Below are 27,041 nucleotides of genomic sequence, written 5' to 3'. Positions count from 1 at the left end.
AGCAGCTGAGGGAGCAGATGACTGTCAGTGAAAGCAGAGGCCCAAGGAATGAGACATATGAATGGCCAAATTTCTGAAACAAATCTCAGACCCTGACCACACCCTGTTCTGTCAGAGTGACCTCATGCTGAGCTCAGTGCCAACTGACTTTTGGAGAAAAATGTAACAACTATTTCTTTACCAAACCAGAGAGTTGACCTAAACAGCTAAGGCTTGGGGAAGATTGGGAAACACATTTTCTACTGCTGCCCCTTCCTAACTTCAGGCTACTTGGCAAAGTGAAGACGTTGGAACAAGCAATGAGGTTTTCCCCTGATCTGCCCCTAAATTCCTATCCCACCTTTTATTTATTTATCTATTAATTTATGCTAATCTTCACCCAATAATTTTTTTTCCCATTGCTTTTTTTTTTTTTCCAGAGAGAGTGGAAAGGAAGGAGGGAGGGGGAGAGAGAAACATCAATGTGAGAGAGAGATACATCGATTGGTTGCCTCTCATGTGTACCCCAATACACCCCAACCGGGGCCAGGGATCTAATTTGCAACCCAGGTCTGTGCCCTTAAATGGGAATCGAACTTGTAACCCTGTGGTGCATGGGCCAATGCTCTAACCATTGAGCAAGACCAGCCAGGGCCCTGTCTCTCCTTTTTAAGACTGAAGATTCAAGGTAAACTAAAGTCCTTGAAGCTTTATTAAGTTGCCTCACTTCTTTGTATAAAATGGCATGCTTACCTTACATATAAAAGGGACTTCTCAGATATGATTAAGTTAAGGATCCTGAGATGGGGAGGTTATCTTGGATTATCTAGGTGGGCCCAAAGCAATCTCCATGATTACTAAAGGAAGGCGCCCAGAGAATCGGGGTCAGAGAAGGGGCCACAAGCCAAAAATGCTAGCACCTCTGAAAGGCAAGGAGATGGATTCCCTAGAACGGTGGCCGGCAAATTGCGGCTCACGCGCCACATGTGGCTCTTTGGCCCCTTGAGCATGGCTCTTCTACAAAATATCTGGGCAAGTCTATTTTGAAGAAGTGACGTTAGAAGAAGTTTAAGTTTTAAAAATTTGGCTCTCAAAAGAAATTTCAATCGTTGTGCTGTTGATACTTGGCTCTGTTGACTAATGAGTTTGCCAACTACTGCCCTAGAAGAATGCCACCCTGTGTCTGACCAACAGATCTGTAAAGTAATAAATCTGTGTTGTTTTAAGCCACTAAGTTTGTGGCAACTTATTACAGCAATGATTAAGAACTAACATACCTTCTCCATCCTAAACTCAGTTCAGGCACACATTCCAATAGAAACCATCCTTTGAGAGCTCCCATCCCATCTGCCCTCCTTCCTCTGCTTCCTCTTAGTTAGCTGTTCCTCCTCCTGGCAAGGCTCTGGCATTTATCTTTACAGAGCCTCGTAGTATAACAGGTAAAATATTTACATTTCCTTAACTACACCAGAATGCTCTTTCTTAAAGGTAGGGCCCACGTGTTACTCATTTTCTTCTTGCCAGTGCTTATCAGTGCTTCAGACACTGATAGGAAACGAGGCTCGCTGCTGTAAACCAGGGGTGTGCAATACTCATAAAAATTTTTCCAGTAAGCGGGCATGACTCATCCCTTAATGATCAGCAGCCTCCACTTCCTTGCTAGACGATAAAAAAGACACAGATGCCAAAGAAATAACTAGTTCATTACCAGAGGCTCGGAAATCCTATGTCAACAGCTCCTTTCTCCTCTAGAAACGCTGTTAAGACAGTCTGCCCACAGGACACTGGATCGAAGGAAGGAGTGGCCTTTCTACCTCCAATGAAAAAGTTTACTGGCATAGAGCCGAGCATTGGGTTGAGTGAAGAAGAGAGAAAATAAAAGAGGAACGAGTAGAGATAGATTAGTGCTTCTCAAAAAGTTACTGAGGTGCCCTGGCTGGAAAGCTCATTTAGTTAGAGGGTCGTCCTGATACGCTAAGGTTGCAGTTTCGATCCCTGGTCAAGGAACATACAAGAATCAACCAAGGAATGCATAAGTAAATGGAAGAACAGATGTTTCTCTCTCCTTTTCTCCCCCTCTCCCTCTCTTTCTTGAAATCAAAAAAAAAAAAAAAATGTTCTTAAAAGTTATTGAGCTGAAACCGGTTTGGAGCGTCGGCCTGCAGACTGAAGGGTCCCAGGTTCGATTCCGGTCAAGGGCATGTACCTTGGTTGGGGGCACATCCCCAGTAGGGGGTGTGAAAGAGGTAGCTGATCGATGTTTCTCTGCCATCCATGTTTCTAACTCTCTGTCCCTCTCTCTTTCTCTCTGTAAAAAAATCAATGAAATATATTTAAAATATATATATAATAAAATAATAAAAAGTTATTGAAGTGAATTGCATTTTTGAAAAAATAACCACAGCAGTATCTCCCACCCGTGTTCTTCTGCACTGTGACCCTCACACTCCACCATCAAGAAGTGAGTCGTTACCTTCCCCTTTACATCTGGGTTCACCTTAGGGATTCCCTTGTAAGCAACGGATTGCGGCAGAAGGGACCCTGATGTCTCCTGAGACCAACTCAGAAGATGTTTCAACTTCTGTCCCTTTAAATGCCTGCTCTCCCGATGCGCTACCATGTTCACTGCTTCCAGAGAGCCAGCTGTGAGCTCTGGGGAGCTGCAGCCACGTGGAGTTCTACGTGGAGGCGTTGTGGCTGACAGGCTCCATCCACCGCTGGGTTCAGCCTTGGAGTCATCACAGCCCAGAAACTAGACAGATGAGGGAAGCCACCAGACGATCAGATCTTCCGGGATGAGGCCCTGGAGGCGACGGAGCAGGGACCATCACCCCTGCCACACCCCGCCTGACTTCCTGACCCACAGAATCGCGGAGCCTGATAAAACTAAATTTGGGGTGATTTATTATGCACAAGCAATAACAGCAATAGTTAATAAACGGTCCAAAAAATCATTACTGCGACTTTGCTTCCTGATCCTAGGAAGACGGACTGGCTAGCGAGGAGCCTCAGTGAATTAATTTAATCTAATTCTGGCCTGTACGGTGAAATGCACACAATGCTCTATCTAGAACGGTAGCTCCCTGGTTTGAGATTGAGAGAATACATTGCTCACAGTTCAATGAGACTGAAAAAAAAAAAAAAAAAGGACCCTTCCCTCCAGTGGTTGAAAATTTTACCACTGAAGGCATTACCCGGCTGGTCTTGGGCTGGATTTATAACGCAGCACCCGCAAATATTCAAGAGGTTAGATTAGCTGGGATTAAACTCACAGGGATGCTGGAAGGGCACCAAAATGTCTGCTCTCCTTCCTGCCCAATTTGGTCCACTGTAAATAAAACCTGACAGGCTTTCTTAAATCAACTTAATAATGTGAAGCACAAGTGCTTTCAGATGCCCAGTAGCGAAACCACATCAGCTTTCCGAGGGAGCCTTCGAGCAAGAGGCAACAATAATAATGGATGCTGCCAAGAGGGCCATGGACGAGCGCTGGTGGCCGTGAGTGACTCACGGCCCAGGGCTCTGTCCATCCATACTGGACGGTCAGAGCAGGAAGGAGCTGGGCCTTTAGTAACCAAACTCCGGCCTCCACTGGCTCGTTGAGAGCCAGATGCTGTCATGTTGGAAGCAGATGAGAACACAGTTATAATCGATCTGGAATCCTGATGAATTCCAGGTGCACGTCCCAGCGGCCTGGGGGCCTGGGGGCCTGGGGGCCTGGGAGCTCGCTCAGCGCCCTCAGAGGGTATTATTGCTGTCAGAGGAGGCTATTCTGTTGTAGAGTCTATGGGGCCTCGGGACTTTTCCCCTCTGATTTCAAATGGGAGTTTTTCTTGTGTTGGTGTTTTTTTGTTTTGTTTTTTTAAATATATTTTATTACTTTTTACAGAGAGAAAGGAAGAGGAATAGAGAGTCAGAAACATCAATGAGAGAGAAACATTGAGCAGCCACCTCTTGCACACCTCCTGCTAGGGATGTGCCCGCAACCAAGGTACATGCCCTTGACCGGAATCGAACCCAGGACCCTTGAGTCCGCAGGCCAACGCTCTATCCACTGAGCCAAACCGGTTTCGGCTGTTTGTTTGTTTTTTGTTTTTGTTTTTTAGCCAGAGGCAATTTCTCAGATATATCAAAGGACATAATGGAAAAAAGTAGGAAGACCAAGACAGTTGAGGAGATCGAGGTCTAGACAGAAGGTTCCTAAGGAAATTGGATTAAATATGGTGTTTATAACGCTCCAGTTGATGTCCTTAAGCAGGAAGTGTGGTTTCATGACCCAGCGGATTGCTAGCCATGGTCCATACCATTTGAGAGAAGAGAAAGCATGACCAGGACCCCAAGTCGTTTCGTGGTGGCTGGGCATCGAGGCACAGCATTTTCCAGGCCCGTTTCTCCACATCCTCCAACCAGCCCTTCCTCTGCACGGTACAGTCACCTTCTCCTTCTTGCAGACAAGACCCTGAACTAATGCAAACACCAGAAGAATGGCCTTCCCTTCCAAATGCCTTTTTCCCCTCCCTGCCAGGCCAAAAGCTTAAAAAATACATATTGCCATGCAACTAAGAAAGTGTCCTTTTAGGGAAGATGGCGATATGTTTTCCATGTGGCTACATTAGCCAATAAGAACAAATATGGTCCACTGTAAATAAAACCTGACAGGCTTTCTTAAATCAACTTAATAATGTGAGGCACAGGTGCTTCCAGATGCCCACTAGCGAAACCACATCGGCTTTCTGAGGGAGCCTTCGAGCTTCAATTCAGGACCATACATTTGCATAAGGAGATGTTTCAAAACCAAAACCAGATGCGCTAATTCCATTTGAAAAACAATTAGAGAGAATAGAATTCATGTAGAAATAACAGCTGACAACAGTTTCGTTTTCATCTACTTGCAACACTCACAAGGTCAGGTATGTCACAAACCATGATTAGTACAAGTCTGCCATCTGAATCTATGGAATTACCACTCATGTATCATCATACACATTGATATGCTTACTCAGTAACATCAGGCATAGGACCCAGCCCCACACCCACCAAAATGCAGTTTCATATGCTTACCACCATCAGATATCATTCAATTGGAAGGATGTCCTACTTTCCTAAAGCATGTACTTCAGATTAGCACAAAACATGAGCAAAATTCTTTGGGGGAAAAAACCCACACACAAAAAAACTTGCTGGTATTCTGATTAATTGAAATATGAGGGAATGGTGTAATCCTACATAAAAACCTATCAAGAGGTAAAAGATAGCTTCTTCAATTTACATTTGAATTAAGGAGTAATTAAGGACAGAAAAAATTTGCTCAAGAAACAGAGTGGGGGAGGCCTGCTATATACATACAATGTGTGGTCTTTAAATTTTCCTTTAGAATCTGGTGCCATGTCTCAGCACTGTGCTAGGCTGTGCTGTGTGCAAAGGTCTGGTTACCCTAATGCATACTACTTTATTCAAAAATGAATACTGATGCCTGATACCCCATTCCTCACTGTAGAAACAGGGATTACCCCTCTCTAATGAATGGAATGAATGGAATCCCAACTTACAAAATCATCTTCTTGAGGGTAAAGACTCCTCCTCGGGCCTGCTCCCTGGTCTCCCGGTACCTGGCATGGCGCTGTCTCTGCCAGGGGCACCTCAGTAGGTATTACTCACTGACGAAAACCCTATTTACACGGGCGTTTGAGATCACAGGACAACTTTTCCTGATCAGTAACAGCTGGCTTCCAAACCACCCTAATCCCAGAAGATTCCAATGACATTTTGGTTAAAAAGATTATAGAATACACCCTTCACTATGATGTTTAAGGGGGAAAAAGATCCACTCACATAAAGATGGGAATAAAACAAAACAAAAACAGGCAGAGGTTTAAAAGACTGGGCTGTGAGTGGTATTACATTAAAAAAACAAACAGCCGAAACCAGTTTGGCTCAATGGATAGAGCGTCGGCCAGCAGACTGAAGGGTCCCAGGTTTGATTCTGGTCAAGGGCATGTAACTTGGTTATGGGCACGACCCCAGTGGAGGGAGAGTGCAAGAGGCAGCTGATCGATGTTCCTAACTCTCTATTCCTCTCTTTTCCTCTCTGTGAAAAATCAACAAAATATATTAAAAAACAAACAAACAGTTTTTACACTAACACTGAGAAGGTAACTAGGATGATGCTCTTGCGACCCCTCCGTCAGAAGGAAGTTTCCCAGGGACAGGCTCCCGCCCTGTCCTCATCCATGGCTAGGAGAATAATCCCTTTGCTCGGCCTGGCCACGTGCGCACCATGGCTGAGGTTAATGCAGGCCAACAGCGCACACAGAGCCAGCTCTGTCCTCGCCCCTTCTCCCACAGGGCACAGCTTCTTGCAGATGCAAATGCCTGCCCAAGGAGAATCAGAACTTAAAACACCCACCATTACTTACAAGTAATTACAGAAAAGAGGCAGATTTTAGTTAAAGCTCTAAAATTTCAAAGTCACAATTAATTCGTTCTCATCGAGACTAGCCAGTTATTAGATTTAGAGTAGGATTACTTTTTTTTTTCACATCTAAGTATATATTACACCCTAAATGCCTAAGTCATCGTATATGATTTTGATACCTGACAGCCAGAACTCAATTCGCAAGGATTTGTGTGCTATGCGTAAGAAAGCCATTCTAGCTAACCTAAGAAAAAATAAAATTAACATTCCCCTCATAAATTACTGAATTTAATTAATACTGATTCTATACCTTCATAATTTTAGGACATAATGTGGCCTGCAGTATAGTCAGATGCTCGTTAAATAGCTCATTTTATCAGAAGGCTCACGGATAACTGTATAGTACGTGTTTTTGACATGAAAATGACTTGCTCTGTGATCCAGTCAAAGGAGGACAGGTGGGGGGAATGGCCCCAAGGTCCTGTCTAACTCAGCATTCCCTCAGGAGATCCACACAGAACTGGGCCCAAATAGCACCTGGAAGGAAGTTCAAAGTAAGGAGCACCAAAGCCTGATCCTGGCTCTGTTCCTCACCTGGCTCTGTGATCCCGGGCCAGCAATGTATTAGAATCTTAGTTTATTCTTTTATAACAGGGAGATATATTGTCTCACAGATGTCCGTACAGAATCCAGTGATCTCCTGTGTGTACCAGGCACAGCCCCTGGCCTATCATAGGCCCTCAATAAATCCAGGAAAGATGGGAGAGAGTATGGAAGACCCCCGAGATCTGGACTGTAATCTAGCTTCTGGGTATTAATCCAGAAGCATCTAGAATCAAATGGGATTGACAGAAAAGGCACAGCGTGGCTCACAGTCCCATGGTATCCTGGGGCTCCAAGTGCCTTCAATTACTTTTGTACTATCTCCCCTCAAAGCAGCCTCAGCTGTGGGGCACATTCTAAGGGACCCAACTGGCACTCTTTTGCCATGTAACGCTGCACACCACCCCTAAGGGAAACTGGCTATTATTCCAGTTTTGAGGTCTTGATACTTTGGCCCAGAACCCTGGGTGTCCTATTATTCATACGTAACTGTTTCTTCCTTTGCTGTCATTTAATTTCCATGGTCCACCATGCATATCCACTGGTTTATTGTTTTCCTGGGGCAGGATCCCCTGTTTAAGATTACAAGCTGCTAAAACCAGTGCCTGTATATAGGTGATAAGTTTTTCATAGCATCCAGCAGAGTAATGATAGCACATATGATTTGAAGAAAAGAACTATGATGAATGAGTTCATGAAATTTACATAGGGGATGCTCAAGTATCAACCATAATGAAAACCACGTAACATTTAACAAAACCCGTTTTCTAATCACCTGTGCCATGTTCTCCCAAGGAAAACGAGAACTGCGAATAGTCTTTAACTTTCCTTGGAAATGAGACACCATTCCACTTAAGCTATTTAGACTAAGTTCATTACTACCCGATCACGGATGTCTTAGAAATAACTATTATACCCCTACACCTTAGAATGAATAAGAAGGTTAAGTGTAAGATGTTTGTGTGAGGATTCTTTTTAAAACGGAAAAGTATACTACCTCCTTAAAGTTGTCAAAAGCTGATAAAATGATTTCATGCCCGCCTCTGACAAGACAAACGGCTGCCAACAGTTCCAACACAAGGGCTTTTGTTCTGTCAAAACAAGAAGAAAAAGAAAAAACCATGAGTCAGTGAAAGTGACAAGATGAATCTGCTGTTCCTCACATCCAAGATCAATACAATAAAATACTTGTCCGTATGTTTTATAAACTTTTACTAAGGTATAGTTACACTAACATATATATTTAGACCTTTGCCTACCTCTATAATAAGTGACTTATCTAGGGTAGCAAATTTGGAGGCATGTTTCCCATTCTCTAAGTTACAAATTACTCACTAATGAAAATTAATTCTGGAAAGATTCATCTTTTAGTCCCATCATCAGATGACTCAGTACAGTGTGTCTGAAAAATATTTATTAGTGGGCCAGAGACAAGAGGAAACTTGGGAATATTCAGAAAAACAACCCACTGTTAAATATTGTCTCTGGTTTTTAGAATCAGAAACATAACACTTGTCAAGAAAGTTCAAAATCAATTGAAATTAAAGCCCTACATTTCACATCTGCTAATTTGCACATGGCGCCATAAAAATCCCCTATGACAAGGCAAGTTTCTTCCTCTGCAGGAGGTGTGAAAGGATCTGGATTTCAGCTCTACTAATAGGAGAATATTCTCTGTGACTCAAGGAAAGAAAGTAAAACTCCATCTGAAATATTTTTAGGAGAACCTAGAGATACATTCCAAGTTTCTTAATACAATGTCAAGGACAGCATTGTTTCTTCATTTTAAGATGACTACAGTGTTTCACCATTTTCTGGAATAAAATCTATTACTGACCTTTAAACAAAGACCATTCTGAATAATCCACAGAGTTAGTCATCTTAAGGAAGATGAATAGTGAGTCCCCGAGGGGGAAGACAGGGACACAGAAGCATGACTACTTGGGATTCTTGTAAACTAAGAAAGCAATCGTGAAGTTGCAAAAGCTTTAATCCGGGGAAGGTTGAAGCCATTATCAACATCTAAATAGGATTTGTGCTTTGAATTACATTCCAGGTCAGATAGAGTCTAATTTATAACCAGATTCCTTTACGTGAATTAACAGTTTTCAGACAGATATTCTACACAGAGGTGTCTGATAAAGGGGAACACAACATTTCAAATGCGGAGTGCCTCACCAGAATGTAAAACATATTAGAATAACGAAAATAAACTGATAAAGGCAGGCTTCCAGAAGTAATCTGTGATGTGAATAATATGGGGCACTGGCCTTTATAGGAAAGTGAAATAAAGTGAAATCTGGCCCTGGCTGGTATGGTTCAGTGGGTTAGAGTGTCAGCCCCCACAGGGCAGGGTCATGGGTTCGATTTCTGATCAAGGGCACGTGCCTGGACTGCAAGTTTGGTCCCTAGCCCCAGTTGGGATGGGTGTGGGAGGCAACCAATTGATGTGTCTCTCACATCTATATATTTTTTCTCTCTGTCTCTCTCTTCTCCCTCCTTATCCCTCCCTCTCTCTGAAAATCGATGGAAAAAAATATCCTTAGGTTAGGATTAACAAAACAAAACAAAAAGTGAAATCTGAATGCACAATTATTGTTTTGTTTGTGTTTTACTTTTGGTAATAAAAGCTACAGATCTAAATATTGCAAGTGAAGTGTGGAAAAGGGATCATGGTTCTAGTTAGCTTTTGGCAATACCTGGTAAGTCTGTATGATAATTGGCAATCATGTTCTCCACCAAATTTTGCTAAATTTGCGAGGATGCTGAGAACTAGGTCTCAAAAGGAGTGAAGGCTTAAAGAGGAGAGAGAAGGGCTGGAATTGTCACCAGCTGCTCAACTCTGCCACATGTAAGAATCTCACTCAGCTGGTCTATATAGCAAGGAGTCCACTGGCAATCTTATTTCAAAGAGTCACACTTCCAAGTTTCCAAACTCTAACTTAGTTAAGTGTTGACTAGCTCTCTGCTTTCGCTAGTTGGATTTAAACTTGTACATTACAAATCAAGCTTACCTTGGATTCTTGTTGTTCAAGCTTAGTGCAATCTCGTTGACAGCATGTGGATGAGACATGACCATGTTGAAACCATACTGAAATTAAGGTGGGGGGGAAAAAACAAGGTATTAGGAGTCAACCTAGGGGCTGCCAATGTTGATAAAAACAACCCCATACAGTTGCTACCTAATGTAATTTCTGCTATCTTTAAATGCATTCATGACTACAGTAATCAGTGTCTGAACATATTTCCAGGAAAAAGTTCAGGAATGATGTTACTATCAAAGGGCCCTATTCCCATACTTTATGAATAAACTATATGATCCTCTTTAGTAAAATGGTGAAATGGCTCTTGCCCATTGATTCTCAATCCTGGCTGTTCATTAAAATCACCCAAAAGAGTAAACAAAACAAAACAATGAGTCTCACGGGAGGGACCCTGGCTTCTGAATTTTCTGAGGCTCTCAGAAGGACTACACTGCTCAGCCAGGATTAATAACCACTGCTTCTACCCCCTTCTCTGTGCCATGGCAAACAGGACAGAAAGCCTAGCAAAACTCGCGTGCCTCATCCTTCTACAAAATGAAGAAAGTTCCATTAACAGGCTCAAGAATCATTCTCGATTCTGCTGAGTTGAGGAATTATTCCTTTCCTGCAAACTCAACTCCTAGCTCATGGCTTTATTCCCAGTGACACTGAGGAGAAAGTATTAGCAGAAAAAGCTTCCGAAAAGTTTCCACCATCACATGAGTCCTCCCCACATAGATCTTCGGATTACCTCCTCACCTCTTCCTCAAGATGAATTCTCCCGTGCTCCAATCTAAGGTCAAGTCACAATTGAGTCCTTTGTTCCTGCTCAGGGGAATATACAATTTCCCCAAGCCCCACCATTATTTTTCCTCTCTAATTCATTGCCATTAGCATAAAATCATGATGCAAATGATCTTACCCTGAGTAACAACAACCAAATCTCTCTCAACCCTATACTCTCCAGCTACTGCTTCATGACTCCACTATCCTTTACAGCAAAACTGTAGCACTCCCATTCTTCTCCTCTGTTCTCTCCTGAAACCCTCTAATCAGGCATATCATCACTACCACTCCAATGAAACTGTCCATACCCAGATCACCAATGGCCCACTCTCTCACGCCTCACCTTATGTGACTTAGCACAGCACTGGACACAGCTGAGCACTATACCTTGAAACATTTCCTGCACTTGGCATCTACCTCCCTGGCTACTTCTCAGTCTCTAGCTAGTTTTTCCTCATCTCTCTGATATTTAAACAGAATGCTCCCTGATTATCCAGGACCTCTTTGCTTCTCTGTGCATCTGTTTACCTCATCCAAATACCATCTATTAACTCCCAAATTTGTCTCTCCAGCCGGACCTCTGCTTTGAACTTCAAATGGCATATACTAACCACCTATTGGATGGTCTATGAACACCTCAAAGTTAACATCCTCCAAAAAGAGCTCCTAATCATGAGTCTCAAATCAGTTCATCTTGCAGCCTTCTCCATTTTAGTAGATAGCAACTCCGTCTAACAGGTGCCCAGGACAAATACTTTGGAGCCATTCCTCACCACATATGCAATACTATTGTCTTTACCAACAAAATCAAACCAGAACCTAGCCACCTCTCACCATCTCTACTCCTGCAATCCTGGTCCGTACCACCATCAACACTTACTTAAATTAATGCAATAGCCTCCTAAATGGTCTACCTGCTTTAGTCTTTGCCCCTCAAGGTTACTCCTAAACATAAAAACCAGAGTGATCGTGTTAAATTCAACTGTGAGATTAATTCACACTTTTCATCAGAACCCTTTAATAGCTTTTCATTCATAGTAAAGCTAATGTCTTCTGAGTGGCTTACAAAGCCCCACACAACCAGGAAGCCCTGTTAGCTTCAGATGTCATCTTCTACCTTTCCCTCTTCCTCACTCTGACCCATCTAACCTGCCCTCTTTTCTGTACCTCAATCACATCACACTTATTCCTGTCTCACGGCCTTTGACCTCACTCTTCTCTCCGCCTGGAATCCACTTTCTATCATATCCCTTAGCCTGTTCCCTCGTGCAAGTTGTTCCTAAATGTTATCGCGTGACACTTTCCTGGCTGGCCTATTTAAAACTGAACACATATTTCCATCACTTCCTATTCCTATTTCCTGATTATTTCTTCTGTAGCACCTAGTAATAGATCTCTGGAGACAGTCTTCATGGGTTCGAATCTGACTCCAGCACTTATTAGCCAATACTGAGCAAATTACTTCTCTGACTTATCGCTCAGTTTCCTCATTAATAAAATGGGGAAAGTAATAGTCCTGAGACTTCACAGGACTGTTTTGAGTCTTACATTAATTAATAGGCTTAAAAACACGGAAAGTACTTATAAAGATTAGTTTTCATCTCATCAGCAACCGTATCTGGAGCACTATATAGTTTAACTATTTATCATCTCTCTCTCTCTCACACCAGAAAGTTAGTTCCCTGGGACACTTGTTTATTTAATGCTGTATTCCCTGTGCTTAGAACAGGGTTTGGCAATGCTAAAAAAAATACTGACTAAAATAAATAAATAAATAAATAAATAAATAAATAAATAAATAAATAAATAAATGTTTCCCTTTTTAAACTCAATTCAGCACCATTAGGTTGGGCTGGTTTTGAACTCAATTACTGACCTTCTACGTGGTATTTATTTCCCATTTCTTCTTGAGCCCATCTGTAGCATCCTTATAGATGGAAATCAAATCCTATTTTTATGTATGAGTTTTGTTTTTCTAATTCTCACCCTGGTTAGCTAATCTAATTATACCTTTGACCATGTCCGTTTACTTTAGATTTCCCAGGCTCTAACTTCCACTTCCCTGTTAGGATTAATCCAACCCCTCTACAATTCACTCTCTCCCACTGTTTCTCAGAGAGGAGATAACCTACATCAAATCACCTGAAGAAGGAACTCAACTTGTAACAAAAATCCTCTGGGTGCTTCTTATAGATACTAGGACCCACTGGATCCAAATAATTATCACTTTTTGCCTGTTCACCACAGAACCCTTTGAGAATCAATGACCAACCCAGGGATAAGTTACTCGTTCCTAATTTCTAAAGTTGTCCTGTTACTGCCGTCTTAAATGGTCGCAAACGTTGATCAAGTAATCTAGACAAGTTTAACACTGTAGGAGGCAAACATCTTCCCGTTAAATACATAATAAATGCTAATTAAAATATCAAGGCAATAAATATTGTGCATTAGAAAAAAAAACAGTCCTTTCTTTTTCAATAGAATCCCACTTAATCCTGATGTTTACTTCAAACAGAAATAATACAAGGAAACCAAAAAGGACAAGTTTGGAGTTTGACAAATTCAGATTTTTTTTAGGGATCAGAAACACAAACATACCTGATAATTCATGATGGCACGTAAACACATGATGCAGACATGCACGTCATCCTTCTTACTCACTAATCTTGAATTTTTCAAGGTTCTTCTGCTCGGCAAAGTATTATATCTACAAATAAAAAGGGAAACTTCTATAACACTACAGATTATACTCTTAGCATAGGAATGTGCACTTAAAAAAACAAAAAATGGATGTTGCTCTCTACCTTTACCTGCACCAAATTGAAGATTGTAACTCAAAACCACCAACAATAAACCCATCACCACAAAGCTATTTCCGTACACGGGGAGGACCACATAATTGTGTGCACTGGTCATCATTCTTCAGGCCAGATACCCATGGGTAATGAAACTCAATTTCATACAACCATATAACAAGTCACACTGTACGTGGGATTCAACAACAGTTCCCAGCTCCTGACCAGTAGGCCCAGCAAGACTGGCAGAGGTGATCTGAGGCAAAAAATGCATGTAGATTGCATTTGCCAACAAGTGAACAGGTGAAACTTAGCTCACATATAGACTTCCAATCTTTCACACTATTTTAACTGAACCTTCCCATGCGTGCTCTCAGGAGTCCAGGATTCAGAGTTCAAGCCTGGGCAAGGTCATATATTAGCAACTTTGATACCAGCCTGCGATACTAGACCTTAATGGCATGCACAGCCTTAATAGCATACAAATGCCTCCACAGCCTGATCCTTCACCTACAGCCAGGTATGGCAGCTGAAACTAGGAGGAGAATATGTTCATATTTCGCAGGATTCAGATGTTTCAACATCAGATCCATTCTAGAGACCCTACATGGCTAAGCTGTGGTAGTTCTCTCTGGGCATGTATGAGCCTGCGAGTAATAAAGAAGTGAAATGTCAAGTAACAGGTGCAATTGGAAAACGTGACCAGGCTGGAGGCTTCCACGTGAGCTGTAAATGACTGCGTCCGAGGACAGTCTTCTCTGCCACTCCGAGCCTGAAATGTAGCCAATTGCAAAAGCTGTCAATTTCTAGTTTGCTATAGACAGAGTCAATGACAGAAGTGTCCCACAAAATAAGACATAGCCCTTCCTTCTTGAGCTGAACTAATTAGAACTTTAAGGAAGTTATGATTAACATTGTTTTCAAAAGTCCCCAGGTGCAGGCTGGGAGTTGAAAACCGAGCTGACAGTTTTGCCTGAAACTGTTCAGCTCATTTAAATTTTATTTTCTATTAAAAAACCACCAAATGTAAGAAAGATCATTCTTCCACATGAGCCCACTAATGAGCCAAATACATTTTTGATAATACTACAATAAGTCCCTTGCCTAATACAGCTGAATATTTAAAATCTGTTTGTCCGTCATGCCACTTATAAGGCAAATGCTTTACTCAAGGATTTTCCCCACATTGTTCACACTGGGAAATAAAATTTCAGCAGTGGAAATTTTTGAGAATTTCTAGCTCTCGATCTCTCTCTGTAAAAAATCAATAAAATATATTTTTTTTAAAAAAGAAAAGAAAATATATTGACCAAAGCAAACAACTTTTGAAGGAAGGTGGTGCAGGCCAGTCTACACACTCACACATTTCTGTGTCTCTTCAAAACAAAGCTTAATAACTCCAGAAAGTAGATCAAATTTACACCTTATGGTGTTTCGTAAGAGATGTAAAGTAGCATAGTAAGTTCCTTAATTTTATCTATTAATCTGGTTCTTCAGCTATATTGTAATAAGACTCTAAAAAGCCAAATGTCCTTACTCAGTTTGGCTCAGTGCATAGAGCATCAGCCTGCAGACTGAAAGGTCCCAGGTTTGCTACAGACAGAGTCAATGACAGAAGTGTTCAAGGGCACATAACTCAGTTGCAGGCTTAATCCTTGGCCCTGGCCAGGAAATATATGGGGGGCAACCAATTGATGTCTCTCTCACATTGATGTTTTTCTCTCTCTGTCTATCCTCTCCCTTCCACTCTCTCTCTCAAGATCAATGGAAAAATATCTTCAGATGAGGAGTAATAAAAAAATAAAAAGCCCAATGTCTTTGTCATTACTTGCAGAGAAAAAAACAAAACAACAACAAAAAAAACAGATTAATTAGAACAGTATTTTAGTTATTAAACTATTTTCTTTTTTGAGAAGGTTTTAAATTCAGCGGCAAAGGGATACTATCCAAAAACCCCATTCCCATAAAGCTGGTTTTCATGAAGTCCACCAAGTTGATGCCAAAATACCAACCATAACCAGTTGCATTAAGACTAACAATTGATGCAGCCCCTTCACCACAACAAAGACACCTGGAAAGGTAAGAAGAACTGGCCTCTGGGCTCTCTACCAGTGCAAAACATCCAACAAATCTCTTGTTGAAGCTCCAGGGTTTGTTTTACTGAGCATTTACTGTTTATGTGAGAGTCTAAGTGCTAAAATGAAGGATAAAGATGTTGCTTTGGTCCTCCATGCCTTACCATCTAGGTTAGAAGCAACAGATGACCCAATCAAAAGCCCTTCTATTGCGATGTGGTTTGTCCACACTCCAGCCCCTGCCTGTCACATTCACATTATAAATATATAAAACAAACTCAATAACAACACACACCCCTGCAAAGCACAACATGTTGGAGTGAAGGCAGTCACACCTTCTCAAAGGAGAACCTTTTTTTTTTGCAAAGCATCACACTTTAAAAATCCCCATAGAGTCATCCTTTTCTGAATCAAGCCAGACTTAACTGAGTTAACATAGACTTACACTTGGTAACTGTCTTTAGGCATATGAAAGTTGTTTTCAAATGGGGATCTCATTCAAGAAATAAGTATAAAAGGAATGAGATGAGTAGCATGGAGGTGACATGACAATGAACGTGACTGAACGTGAAGTATTACCAAGGGCGATTCAAAGCATACCTGTCTTATGGTTCCTTGAGTGGCAAAATCACAAGATACTCCCGTTCATTACTTCTGTCTATATTTAAAATGTTCTACGATAGATGTGACTTACTTTCCAAATAAAGAAAAAGAACACTGCATAGAAAACAAACTATTGTGGATGGTATAGGTTTAAATCACCCTAAGTCAGAGGGCTGGCTGGGGAATCCTATCTAATGAAGAGGTTTATGCTAACTGACTCTCACGCTGTTGCAAAGATGGTAGTGCCCACAGCCAATAAGGAGGGACTATGCTAATTGACTGCCCTGCCCTCAAAGATGGCGGCGCCCACAGCCAATAAGGAGGGAATATGCTAATTGTTGTCCCGCCCTCAAAGATGTCAATGCCACAGACAATAAGGGAATATGCTAATTGACTGCCACACCCTCAAAGATGGTGGTGCCCACAGCCACAAAAATAGCGGCACCCAGTCCCATCAGCCCACCAGCTGCCCAGGGCGGGCCAGAGGTGCAGGCAAGCCTTGGCTAGCAGCTGCCCAGCTGCCCAGGACCGCTGGATGCTCAGGTAACCAGGGCCAGCCGAGATTTGTGCTGCCAGCAGTGGCACCAGCAGAGGTGTGATGGACCGTCACCTTCCCCTGATCACTGGGTCGCCTCCTGCCCCTGAGGGCTCCCGGACTGTGAGAGGGAGCAGGCCGGGCTGAGGGACCCCTGCCTCTAGTGCATGAGATTTCATGCACCGGGCCTCTAGTGGAGGCTTTTCCCATTTCAATCACCCTAGAAGGCCTCTGAGGTAGAGAGTTGCTCCTGATCTACCCTCATAAAGCACAGGTTAGGGTTTCAGTAATGAGATCCAATCCCACCACAACACATGGAACAAAAGAAACAAGTATCAACATCAGAAAAATGAGGCCTTAAAAAGCAAATTCCCTGGTACTGTGAATGTCCACCTGGAGGTCAAAAAGCCAGAAGACAATGATGAACAGTTTCTATAGAAAGAGGATGAGGGTAACTGTAGGGCCACAAAATTCTTCCAGGTGTATGTGTCGCACTGATTCCCTTTCCCTTAGGGAGCAATGGGAAATCACAGCAATAATCAGCCACCAATTAAAAATTCAAACAGCTCAAAGGAAACTACTCATAACTGCCAAACATTGTATATACACAGTGCTGTTGCATAATGTTAACACAAGTAGATATAATTCAACATACTATCTTTGAGAGGGTATGTAAGGCTGCCTGCATCCGGTTCTAGGACACAACCCTTAGGCTAAGCTCTCTTCACCTTTCACAAGCACTAATCTATTCAAATACACTTTCCACAAATACCTGAGCTTTATAGGAATTAAGCTGGTGACTCCGTGGGAGGCAAGGGTAAACTAATACCCTTGTTCTAATCACGTGTTCTGATAGACAATTACATAAAGTGAAACCAGTTCCTATAACATTTCCTTCCTGAAGCTACTATGAAACTACAGATAGAGACTATTTGAACTGAGCCAGACTGAGACTGTCCTCCCGTTCACAGGGGTCTATTAAAAACGCCAGGCAGCACCGGAGCCTACACAGTCCCCTATGGATAACTGAGGCCAATGAGCTGTAGTCCTGTGCCCCGTAGAACATCTCAAGTGTTCCCAGACTCTGTCAACAGCTAATGGTGGGTGTTACTTTAACTGACACTGGAAATTGTCTTCTTCACTAATAGTTCTCAGGACTCATGGTACATCACAGCTTATAGGACAAGGAGGAAGAAAGGGCTTGGAAAGAGCTTCAACTCCATTCACCCCCCTCCACCGGCCGCCAGGCCAACGGTCTGCGCTGTGATTACGGAGCTACTGGCTTTCAAGGCTACTGCGGAACTGAAGAGGGAGGGGGGGGAATAGTGTAAGTTAAAACACCACAAAAATATCTGTTGGTTCTTACATTCACTTGTTTCCCCCAAATCGATGCTTCCCAGATTGCAGAAAAACTTTTCTTTCCAGAGTACTAAAAAAAAGTTAGTTCTGGCATATTTTGACAGTTTTCTTACTGCTTTGATGGATGAGAGCACATACAGAGGTCCTTACTCTGCCATTTTCACTGACATCCCATAAGAGACATTGAGAGATAATCTCCTGCCCATTGTATTCGTTCTGAACCGTAACAATTCCTTCAAGATGATGGGAACAGGTCAAACGAGATCCCGAAACAACTCGGTCTCTCTGGTGTATGGGGTCAGGCTCCCTGAGATGTGGGGAGCAGAGAAAACTCATCAGGGAATTAAATATTGATGGAGTGGCTGTGACCCAGGCCTGGACCACCTGGACAGGCTATCTAAATCCTGAGACACTCTCTTCCCCAGACGGGCAAGCAGAGCTTTGGAGCTCTGAAGCCTGGACCTAACGGAGAGGTTTCCCAGAGGCAGAAAGCAGCCCTGGGTCTACTTTTTGGAGCTCCTGCCTCCACATAGGAAACATAATGAGGAGGAGTTACTCAGGGCTGTTTTTTGAGGTCGTTTGAGAAAATTCCATTTTTTTAAGAGGCCATTTTCACAGAAACCTTACAGGAAACGGATACCACCAAATTTCTCAAGCCCTCTTCTCCATCAACTCTGAGAATTGCCTATTATCTTGTCAAGCACTGGGCTAAGACAAAATGCTACCCCAGCATTCAGAGATGAGACACTGTCTGGAAAGAGCTGCCAATTGGAGCTCAGAAAGTTCCATGAATATGGAAAGAAACATATTACAAAACTGACCTAAGATTAAAACCAAAGAGTCATGACTCCAACCACTTGTATTAATTTTATGCACTGGTGGTTATATATACATGAAATGAATGATGAAGAAAGTATAAATGAATGCTAGCCATTTTTAAAAAATCAATATTTACAAATATCTGTTAGATAACGTATAGAAAACATTTCCTATTTGGAGCTATGGCTGCCAACTGAGCCTCCTAGTTCGTGTGCAGCAAAGAACCTGCTGAGGACCCGGCAGTGAGCAGCTCAGCCTGCACAGTGCTGGCAGCAGGTGCAGGTGCTGTAAGGCGAGAAGGTAGTTCTGTTCTGAAAGCCCTTCATAATGACTGATGGATGAGCGCCAATCATCAATAAGCCGACTTATTCTAGTAAGTGACAAGGCAAGTAAACCCTAAATTTTTGATTCCTAAAAGCACATACACATAAAAGGGCAAGGCCAACAAAGGGAATGCAGGGAAGTAGCTCCCTTGCATTTGCTTGACTACGGATTAGAAATGTAGGAATCTCTCTTGCCAAGTGTATGTTAGTAGCCTGCACTCTGGCTGATGCTCCTTAGAGTTCTGGTTACAGTCCAGTTTGGCTGTCTTTCCACCACTCTTCATCGTCAGGGAGCTACAGCAATTCTGTTTGGGAATGTAAACGACGAGTGGGACTACATAAAACTAAAAAGCTCCTGCACAGTAAGGGGAAGAATTAGAATGAAAAGGTAAGCTATGGAATGAGAGACAATATTGGCCAAATACCTGGTAAGGGCTTAATATCCAAATTATGTAAGGAACTTCTGAAACTCAACAGCAAGAAATCAAGTAACCCCATTAAAACATGGGCAAAGGACTTGGACAGAATTTTTCCAAAGACACACAAATGGCAAAGATATATAAAAAGATGCTTATCACTAATGATCAGGAAAATTCAAATCAAAATCACGAGATAACACCGCATACCAATATAGATAGTTGCAAAAAAAAAAAAAAAAAAGACTAGTGCTGCTAAGATTGTGGAAAAATGGGAACTCTTGTGCACTATTGCTAGGAATAAAAATTGGTATAGCCACTATGGAAAACAACATATGAAAGTTTCTTTTAAAAAATTACAAATAAAATTGCTATGATCTGACCCACTTCTGAGTATTTATCCAAAAACATAAAATTAGGACCTCAAAGACATATCTGCACTCCTGTGTTTATTGCAGCAGCATTCACAACAGCCAAGATGTAGAGAACCTACCTAAATGTCCATCGACACATGAACAAATAAAGAAAATGTGGTAAATACGCACAATGGAATAATTCAGCCTCGAGAAAGAAGGAAATCCTGCAATATGCAGCAACATGGATGAACTTGAGGGCAATGGCGAAATGACACAATTAGAGAAGGCCAAATGCTGTGTGGTTCTTTTTCTATGAGGGATGTCAAAAAGCAGAGAGTAGAATGGTGGTTGCCAGGGTGGGGGGAGGGGAAGAGGGTATAAAGTTTCATTATTCCAGGTGAATAGGCTCTAGAGATCTGCGGTAAAACGTGTGCCTGTAGTTAACAACACCGTATGGTACACTTGAAAATTTGTTTAAAAAGTACATTACATGTTAAAGTGTTTTTACCATATTAAAAAGCAAAAGCAATACATTAAGAAACCAATGATGATAAATTTAAGAATGAATAAGTAATGCATCTGTGATAATTCTGGGGGTACAAGAAAAAGACCACTCCTCATGAACAAAAGCTAGCTGTGATCAAACATTGGATCTTATTCAGAGATCTACGTCGGCAAAGCACCAAACAGTAAACCCAATATGGAAGCTGCTGTTCACCCAAAGATTTCTTGAAGTAAGTCTGATCACACATCTGTTGTCTTAACATACGCTCATATCTAGATATGTTCTTTCTTTCTTTTCTTTTTTCCATGCAAAAGTTTATTTAGAAAGTCTCAGAGGTAGAAGTGAGCTGTGGAAGAGGTGAGCCAGCTGGGCTGTGTGGGGTCAGGAAACAAGTTACAGAGGCAAGAGAAGGGCCCTCGAGGCTTTGGAGACAAAAAGCAAAGAAAGCATGCTTGGGAGAGGAGGGGAAAGGTGCAGGTGAGCTGGAGAGAGAGCACACTGGACATTTTCTTGGATGTGTGTTATGTGCGTGTTGGCCTCTCCCTGTAATCCTGTATTAGCCACAGAGAATATATTACTGCAGGACCCTGAGTGAACATTTCCTGAGCTGACCTAACAAGGCTTTCCCAGAGTCGGGGGTGGGGGGGGGGGGGGTGGTCAAAAATCTCCTGTGAAGCTTCCATTGCCAACATTTGTGAGATTTGTCATTTCTCCAGAAGAAATATAAGTTATGTATATTTTCTCTACAAAACATACTTGCAAACAATCCAACTATTCAGATATCAAACTACTATCTACCTATAAATAAAGAATAATAATGAGAACTACCTTGGGAGCTAATAAGGGTTCAACCCAACTGGAATGCCCTGCCAACTGGCTCTGTCACATAATTTGGCATAACTGTACCAGTCCTTTATGGTTCCAAAGTCTGGTTAATAGCACTCTACCAAGACTTGGCATCTTAGGTTTCATCTTTCTTACCCTTCAGACACGGCGTCGCTTGAGTATAATTTTTCTATCACTTAAACATAAAATTTATGATACTAAAGGGAAAAAACAAGACGAGCCAGAAGAAACAGAGCTCAAGGAGGTGAATCCGGATAGTTCAAGTGGGAATAAAGGGAGACAGGGAGACAGAGACAGAGAGAAATGCACACAAAACTCCTAACGATCCTTTTTTAAAGTCACTTCAATTTTCTGCTCATCTCCATTCTCCCTGAGAGGATGAGTGGCATCTAGAACAGAAGCCGTAAATCAAAAGGTCTCCGTACATGCTTCCTGAATAGAATAAGTGAGTGAACAGTCTTCCATCATATGAATGGGAGCCACTGCTGGTCTTAACTTTGTTTTTCTCATTATATTCCCTTTGTCAAAGGCATGTGCTAGTAAGTGGCTAATTAATCAGGATGCATCCCTATGTGAAGTATGCCATGAAGCCATCTACAATATCTCCTGTGACCTTTAGATAGAAATATTTGTTTATCCCAAATTATCCCCTCTTCTCATAAACCTTCAGTAAGTCATTACCATTGAACTAAAATGACAGTTCAGTAGCTTGGCTTTCAAAATATCACATATACTGGCTCTAAACTACTCCCAGCCAGGCTCATCTATTCATTGTTTCCTAAATAAACCATGCAGTCTTACCACTGAACCGCTGCTCAAGCCATCTCCCTCCTCCTCCCCTTTCCTAGTCACACCTCCATGTCTCACTCACTGTTACTTCATATCCAGACCACACCATGCATCTCCCGCAGGTCCTACCGTTCACATTAGCCTCTAAAGTTTCCTATCAGTAGTTTTGGTTATATTCATATGGCGCTTGACGTTGGCGTGTGCACAAACACATCTACACTCTTCTCTCAGTCAAATTGTAAAGACACCATGACACAGTGGAAAGAAGTCGGAAGAGTTTGAGTATAAATCCTGGCTCTGCCACTTCCTAGCTGTGGATAATTTCTTGAGCGTCAGCTTCCTCAGCTTAAATGGGGCTAATACTCCTGGACTCCCTCCCAAAGACTTTATGAAGATATAGTAACGTGAGTATGAACAAGTCCTTTGTCAGTCATGAATCATATACAAATATATTATTTAATGCATCTTTTGTATCCTCAGCACTTGGCAGTGTACCCTACGCATATTAAGTATGTAATAAATCTTGCTGATGAAAGTACCAGACCACAGCTAGAGAAATCTGCTGAGTCATCTCCAGTGTTTCCCTCAACCTATACAGTTAACATTTACGGACGACTCACTGTTGTGCCAGGTTCTTTACTGGAATTGCTAATTTAATCTCACAACATGTGAGGTAGATCCTGAACCCTATCATCTCACTGATCTGAGAACAGTAGCTATCACACAGAGCATTGTGAACAGCAAATCACAGAAGGCTCTTAGAACAGTGCCTGGCACACAGTGGACACTCAATAAAACTGTAAAAAAGCTATCTATATCTTCATGTCCATTTTAAATACTTTAAAAAATTACTCCCCTATGCTTAGCAGGCCTGGCTCAGTGGTTGAGTATAAACCTATGAACCAGGAGGTCACGGTTCGATTTTTAGTCAGAGCACATGCTCAGGTTGCGGGTTAGATTCCTAGTAGGGGGCATGCAGGAGGTAGCCGGTCAATGTTTCTCTCTCATCATTGAGATTTCTATCTCTCTTTCCCTCTCTCTTCCTCTCTGAAACAAATAAAAATATATTTTTAAAAAATTACTCCCCTAAAAAACGTTGCCAGGAATGAGATTACTGTATTAAAATGTATAAACCAGCACATAAATTTGAACTCTATCTCTTCATATGAATCCACTATGTATATAGTAAGAGATAGATAATGACTATTCACTAAATATCATTCCATGGAGTTTATAATCTCAGGAAAACAGTAAAATTTGTCCTAGGGAATCTTAGGGGAAAATATTAATAGAAGTTCATATCTTAAAGGAAATGAAGATCTTGGTTTCCTCACCACAGTGGGAAGGTCAGTAGGGGTGACCTCCCAGGTCTTTCCAGCTTTGCATGTCTATGACCCAACCACTCCTCAGACAGCTCTCCACCCCCACTACAAAGCCTCTGTCTGGGGGAGGAGGGGGGCAGGTTCTTCCCTCTTTCCCAAACATGCCCCATCTTCGATGTAAGAATTCTGCTCACCTCATCCTTTCACTTTACCTCCCCCTGGAAGAGTCCTCACCCTGAGAAGCAGCTCTGGCCATCACCCAAAGTTTAAATCTGACCCCTTCCTCCAGGCTCTTTCTACCTCCTGCATTTGAATTAACGCATCTTTGTTCCCAAAAATCTAGTGTGCACATATGTGCATATAAGTAATTTAATTTAGCTGGATCTGTGGTCACATTAACAGAAATCTATCTTAACTGAAGGCACACCGGGCTCTGATTTTAAAAAACAACACAATACAGGTTTCTGCTGCATCAATCTCAACATTTTTACTACTGACCAAGTTGACATACAGAATCGTATAGTTGATATAACTCAAGGTGAAGGTCATGTCATAAAATGTTTAATAATCCACTGAAAATATTTAAAAAATAAAGTGTGAATACAGAGAGAATGTGCATCAACATTAGAGTGTTTTTCCTTTTCTTTAACCAAGCCCCATTTATAAAGTGCTTTGAATTTCTTAAAATTTCATTTCTTCTTCCAAGTTTAACCAACTCTTTTTTTTACCAATTTAATTATTATCTGGAGATTGGGATAAGGGAACTAAATTTTGCTTTGGATATAGAAGACATATTCTAGTCAAACAGAGCTACCAGAATAAATCATTTCTTCAGAAAATGAATATCCTTTCTTTCTTAAAAAAACAAACAAACAAAAAAACACCCCTGTAATATTTAAAAAAATAATAATAATAATAACATACTTTACTAGTAAGGTTTAAATTCTTAAAATAATTCATAATATGATAACAGAGCATATCCAAGTGGAAAAGGCAGTGGGCATAGCCAGTACTGGGTGAGGCACTAAGCCATGAGGTTATCATATTATTATATAACATGGAGAGCAGTTGCAATGCCCTGCCACCATGCACTACCAGCTCTCTTGGGTGTCATTTTCACCCGCGACTTACGAGATTTTCCAGTTTGAAGCCTCATCATCAGTGTGAAAACTGAAGCTGCTCCAGAGGCAAGAGGGAGAGAAGCAGCTCTGGTGGCATTTGAACTGAAGATACTCAGGCAGAGAAACCAATCTGGTGGTGGTGTAAGAGATAAATGGAACCAGAAGAAGAGGAGACAGTAGGAACAGAAAAGACTAAGCAGAGGAGGAGGAGACAATGAGAAATGTGATGGCAGAATGAAAAAAGAAGGGCAAATAAAACAAAGCCAAAAGGTGAAGGCAATGTGGGGATCAGAAAGAGAAAGGGGAGAGAGGGAGGAGGAGGAAGAGAAAAAAAAATGTAAACAACCTTTGGGTTTATGAAAAGCAACATGTACCATATGCCTGTACATCTGATTGCTATTTTTATAAATCACAGATGCTAGCAAGTGACCAAATACAGGATTAGATTCTAGGCACAAATCCATGAACCTCAAGAGCTGGAATATCATTGATACGCACTGTTTAAAAACAAAAATCAAAGTTTCAGGTCAACAAGTTTCTTGAAAGTTACTGCCATATTGATTCTCTTGAATGACTAGAACCTGGAGAGGAAATTCCGTTGTTCTGTTCCTGAGTCTGAAACTGTTCAAACACAAACAGAAGAAGGTGATGTTGGATTCTTAGTTGGTCATCTTCAAGCACACCTGCCAACCGTAAATGCCACATATTTCCAGAGTTCCTCAGAAAAGCATTTCCATCATGTTCATCTTTCTGCATTTTTGGTCTATTTTTCCAATTTAAAGTGAATTCTAGCAGGTTCTACCTGGATCCAACCATGAAGTAAATCAGAAATTGATGTCCCTGTACCATGCCTTTCAGGGGACAGGATTACAACTCTCCTTGGACATGGGATGTTTCCCACATTTTCCTGACTCTCTCACTCTACCAGAAACAACATGTGCTCCTCAATCAGTCTTTAATCATTCAAAAACAGGCATAATAAATTACTAATCAAGAAATGAATCCTTGTAAGGTTAGAGCTAGCCAATAAATAGTCCTTTCTAGGTAAGAAATGATAGAAAAGCACATCAAAGTCTAATTTGTCCATTAGATCCCTTACATATAGTTATAACTACACTAATGGTAAGAATTTCCATTCAAGTACCAATGTGATTAGGAAATTCTTTAGGCACAACTGGCCTTTCTTCAGCTTCCAAATCAGCCCACATATGTCCCTGTCTACATGTAAAGTTGATGTAGACTAGCAGGTTATAGAGCCCTTGGCCTAATGCAAATACCACGAGATGAATTAAGACACTGGTCTTCATTATTATTGAACTAGAGGCCCAGTGCACAAAATCGTGCACGTATGGGGTCCCTTGGCCTGGCCAGCAATTGGGGCCAATTGGGACCATTTTGCCCAGTCTCTATCAGACCCGATGGGGGCTGGCCAGCTGGGGAGGGGCACAGGAGGTTGTACAGCTGGGGAGGAACCACAGGGCATGTCTGGCCTATCTTGTCCAGCCCTTATTGGTCAGACACCAGCAGCAAACTAATTTATAGGTTGGAGCATCTGCCTCCTGGTGCTCAGTATGCATCATAGCGACTGGTCAAAGAGTCTTCCAAAGAGTAGCCGTATAGGTCAGACACTTAGCAAATTATGCTTTTATATATAATATAGATCACTAGAGGCCCGGTGCATGAAATTTGTGCATTGGGGGAGGGAGGTGTCCCTCAGTTCAGCCTGCACCTTCTCCAATCTGGGACCCTTCGAGGGACATCCCTCTCACAATCTGAGACTGCTGGCTTCTAACCACTCACCTGCCTGCCTGCCTGATAGTCCCCTAACCGCTCCTTTGTTGGCCTGATTGACACCTAGCCACTCCCCTGCCTGCCCTTACACCCTCAACAGCCCTCCCTACAGGCCTGGTTGCCCCAAACTGCCCTCCCCTGTCGGCCCTACCACCCCCAACAGCCCTCCCCTGCAGGCCTGGTTGCCCCTAACTGTCCTCCCCAGCAGGCCTGGTCACCCCCAAGTGTCCTCCCCTGCAGGCCTGGTCGCCCCCAACTCCCCTCCCCTGCCAGTTATCTTGTGACAATATGGGGGCGGCCATCTTGTGGTGGCCATCTTGTGATGACGTAGGGGTGGCCATCTTGTGACATGAGGGTGTGAGGGCCAATCTGTATATTACCTCTTTATTATATAGGATTCTAAACCCATTAATATTTTTGGCATTTTCTTGCCGAGACCGGTTTGGCTCAGTGGATAGAACGTCGGCCTGCGGACTGAAAGGTCCCAGGTTCGATTCCAGTCAAGGGCATGTACCTTGGTTGCAGGCACATCCCCAGTAGGGGGTGTGCAAGAGGCAGCTGATTGATGATTCTCTCTCAT

General features: G+C 42.1%; 1 protein-coding gene across 3 annotated transcripts in view; it reads right to left on the bottom strand.

Annotated features, from left to right (window-relative positions):
* FMNL2 (formin like 2) overlaps positions 1–27,041 on the bottom strand; it is a 304,305-nt gene that overhangs the window by 57,186 nt on the left and 220,078 nt on the right. For all 3 annotated transcript variants that reach the window (XM_084893028.1, XM_084893029.1, XM_084893027.1), the window contains exons 7-9: positions 13,405–13,513; positions 10,012–10,088; positions 7,995–8,088 (exon numbers count right to left, since the gene is read on the bottom strand). In XM_084893028.1, coding sequence (XP_084749154.1) covers positions 7,995–8,088; positions 10,012–10,088; positions 13,405–13,513 — 280 coding nt within the window. The remainder of the gene's footprint in view (positions 1–7,994; positions 8,089–10,011; positions 10,089–13,404; positions 13,514–27,041) is intronic.

Source organism: Pipistrellus hanaki, assembly GCF_964339955.1.
Source record: "Pipistrellus hanaki genome assembly, chromosome: 8".
NCBI classification, from domain to species: Eukaryota; Metazoa; Chordata; class Mammalia; order Chiroptera; family Vespertilionidae; genus Pipistrellus; species Pipistrellus hanaki.
The sequence above is the reverse complement of the archived record's forward strand: the minus strand, read 5'-3'. Positions and strand labels throughout refer to the sequence as shown.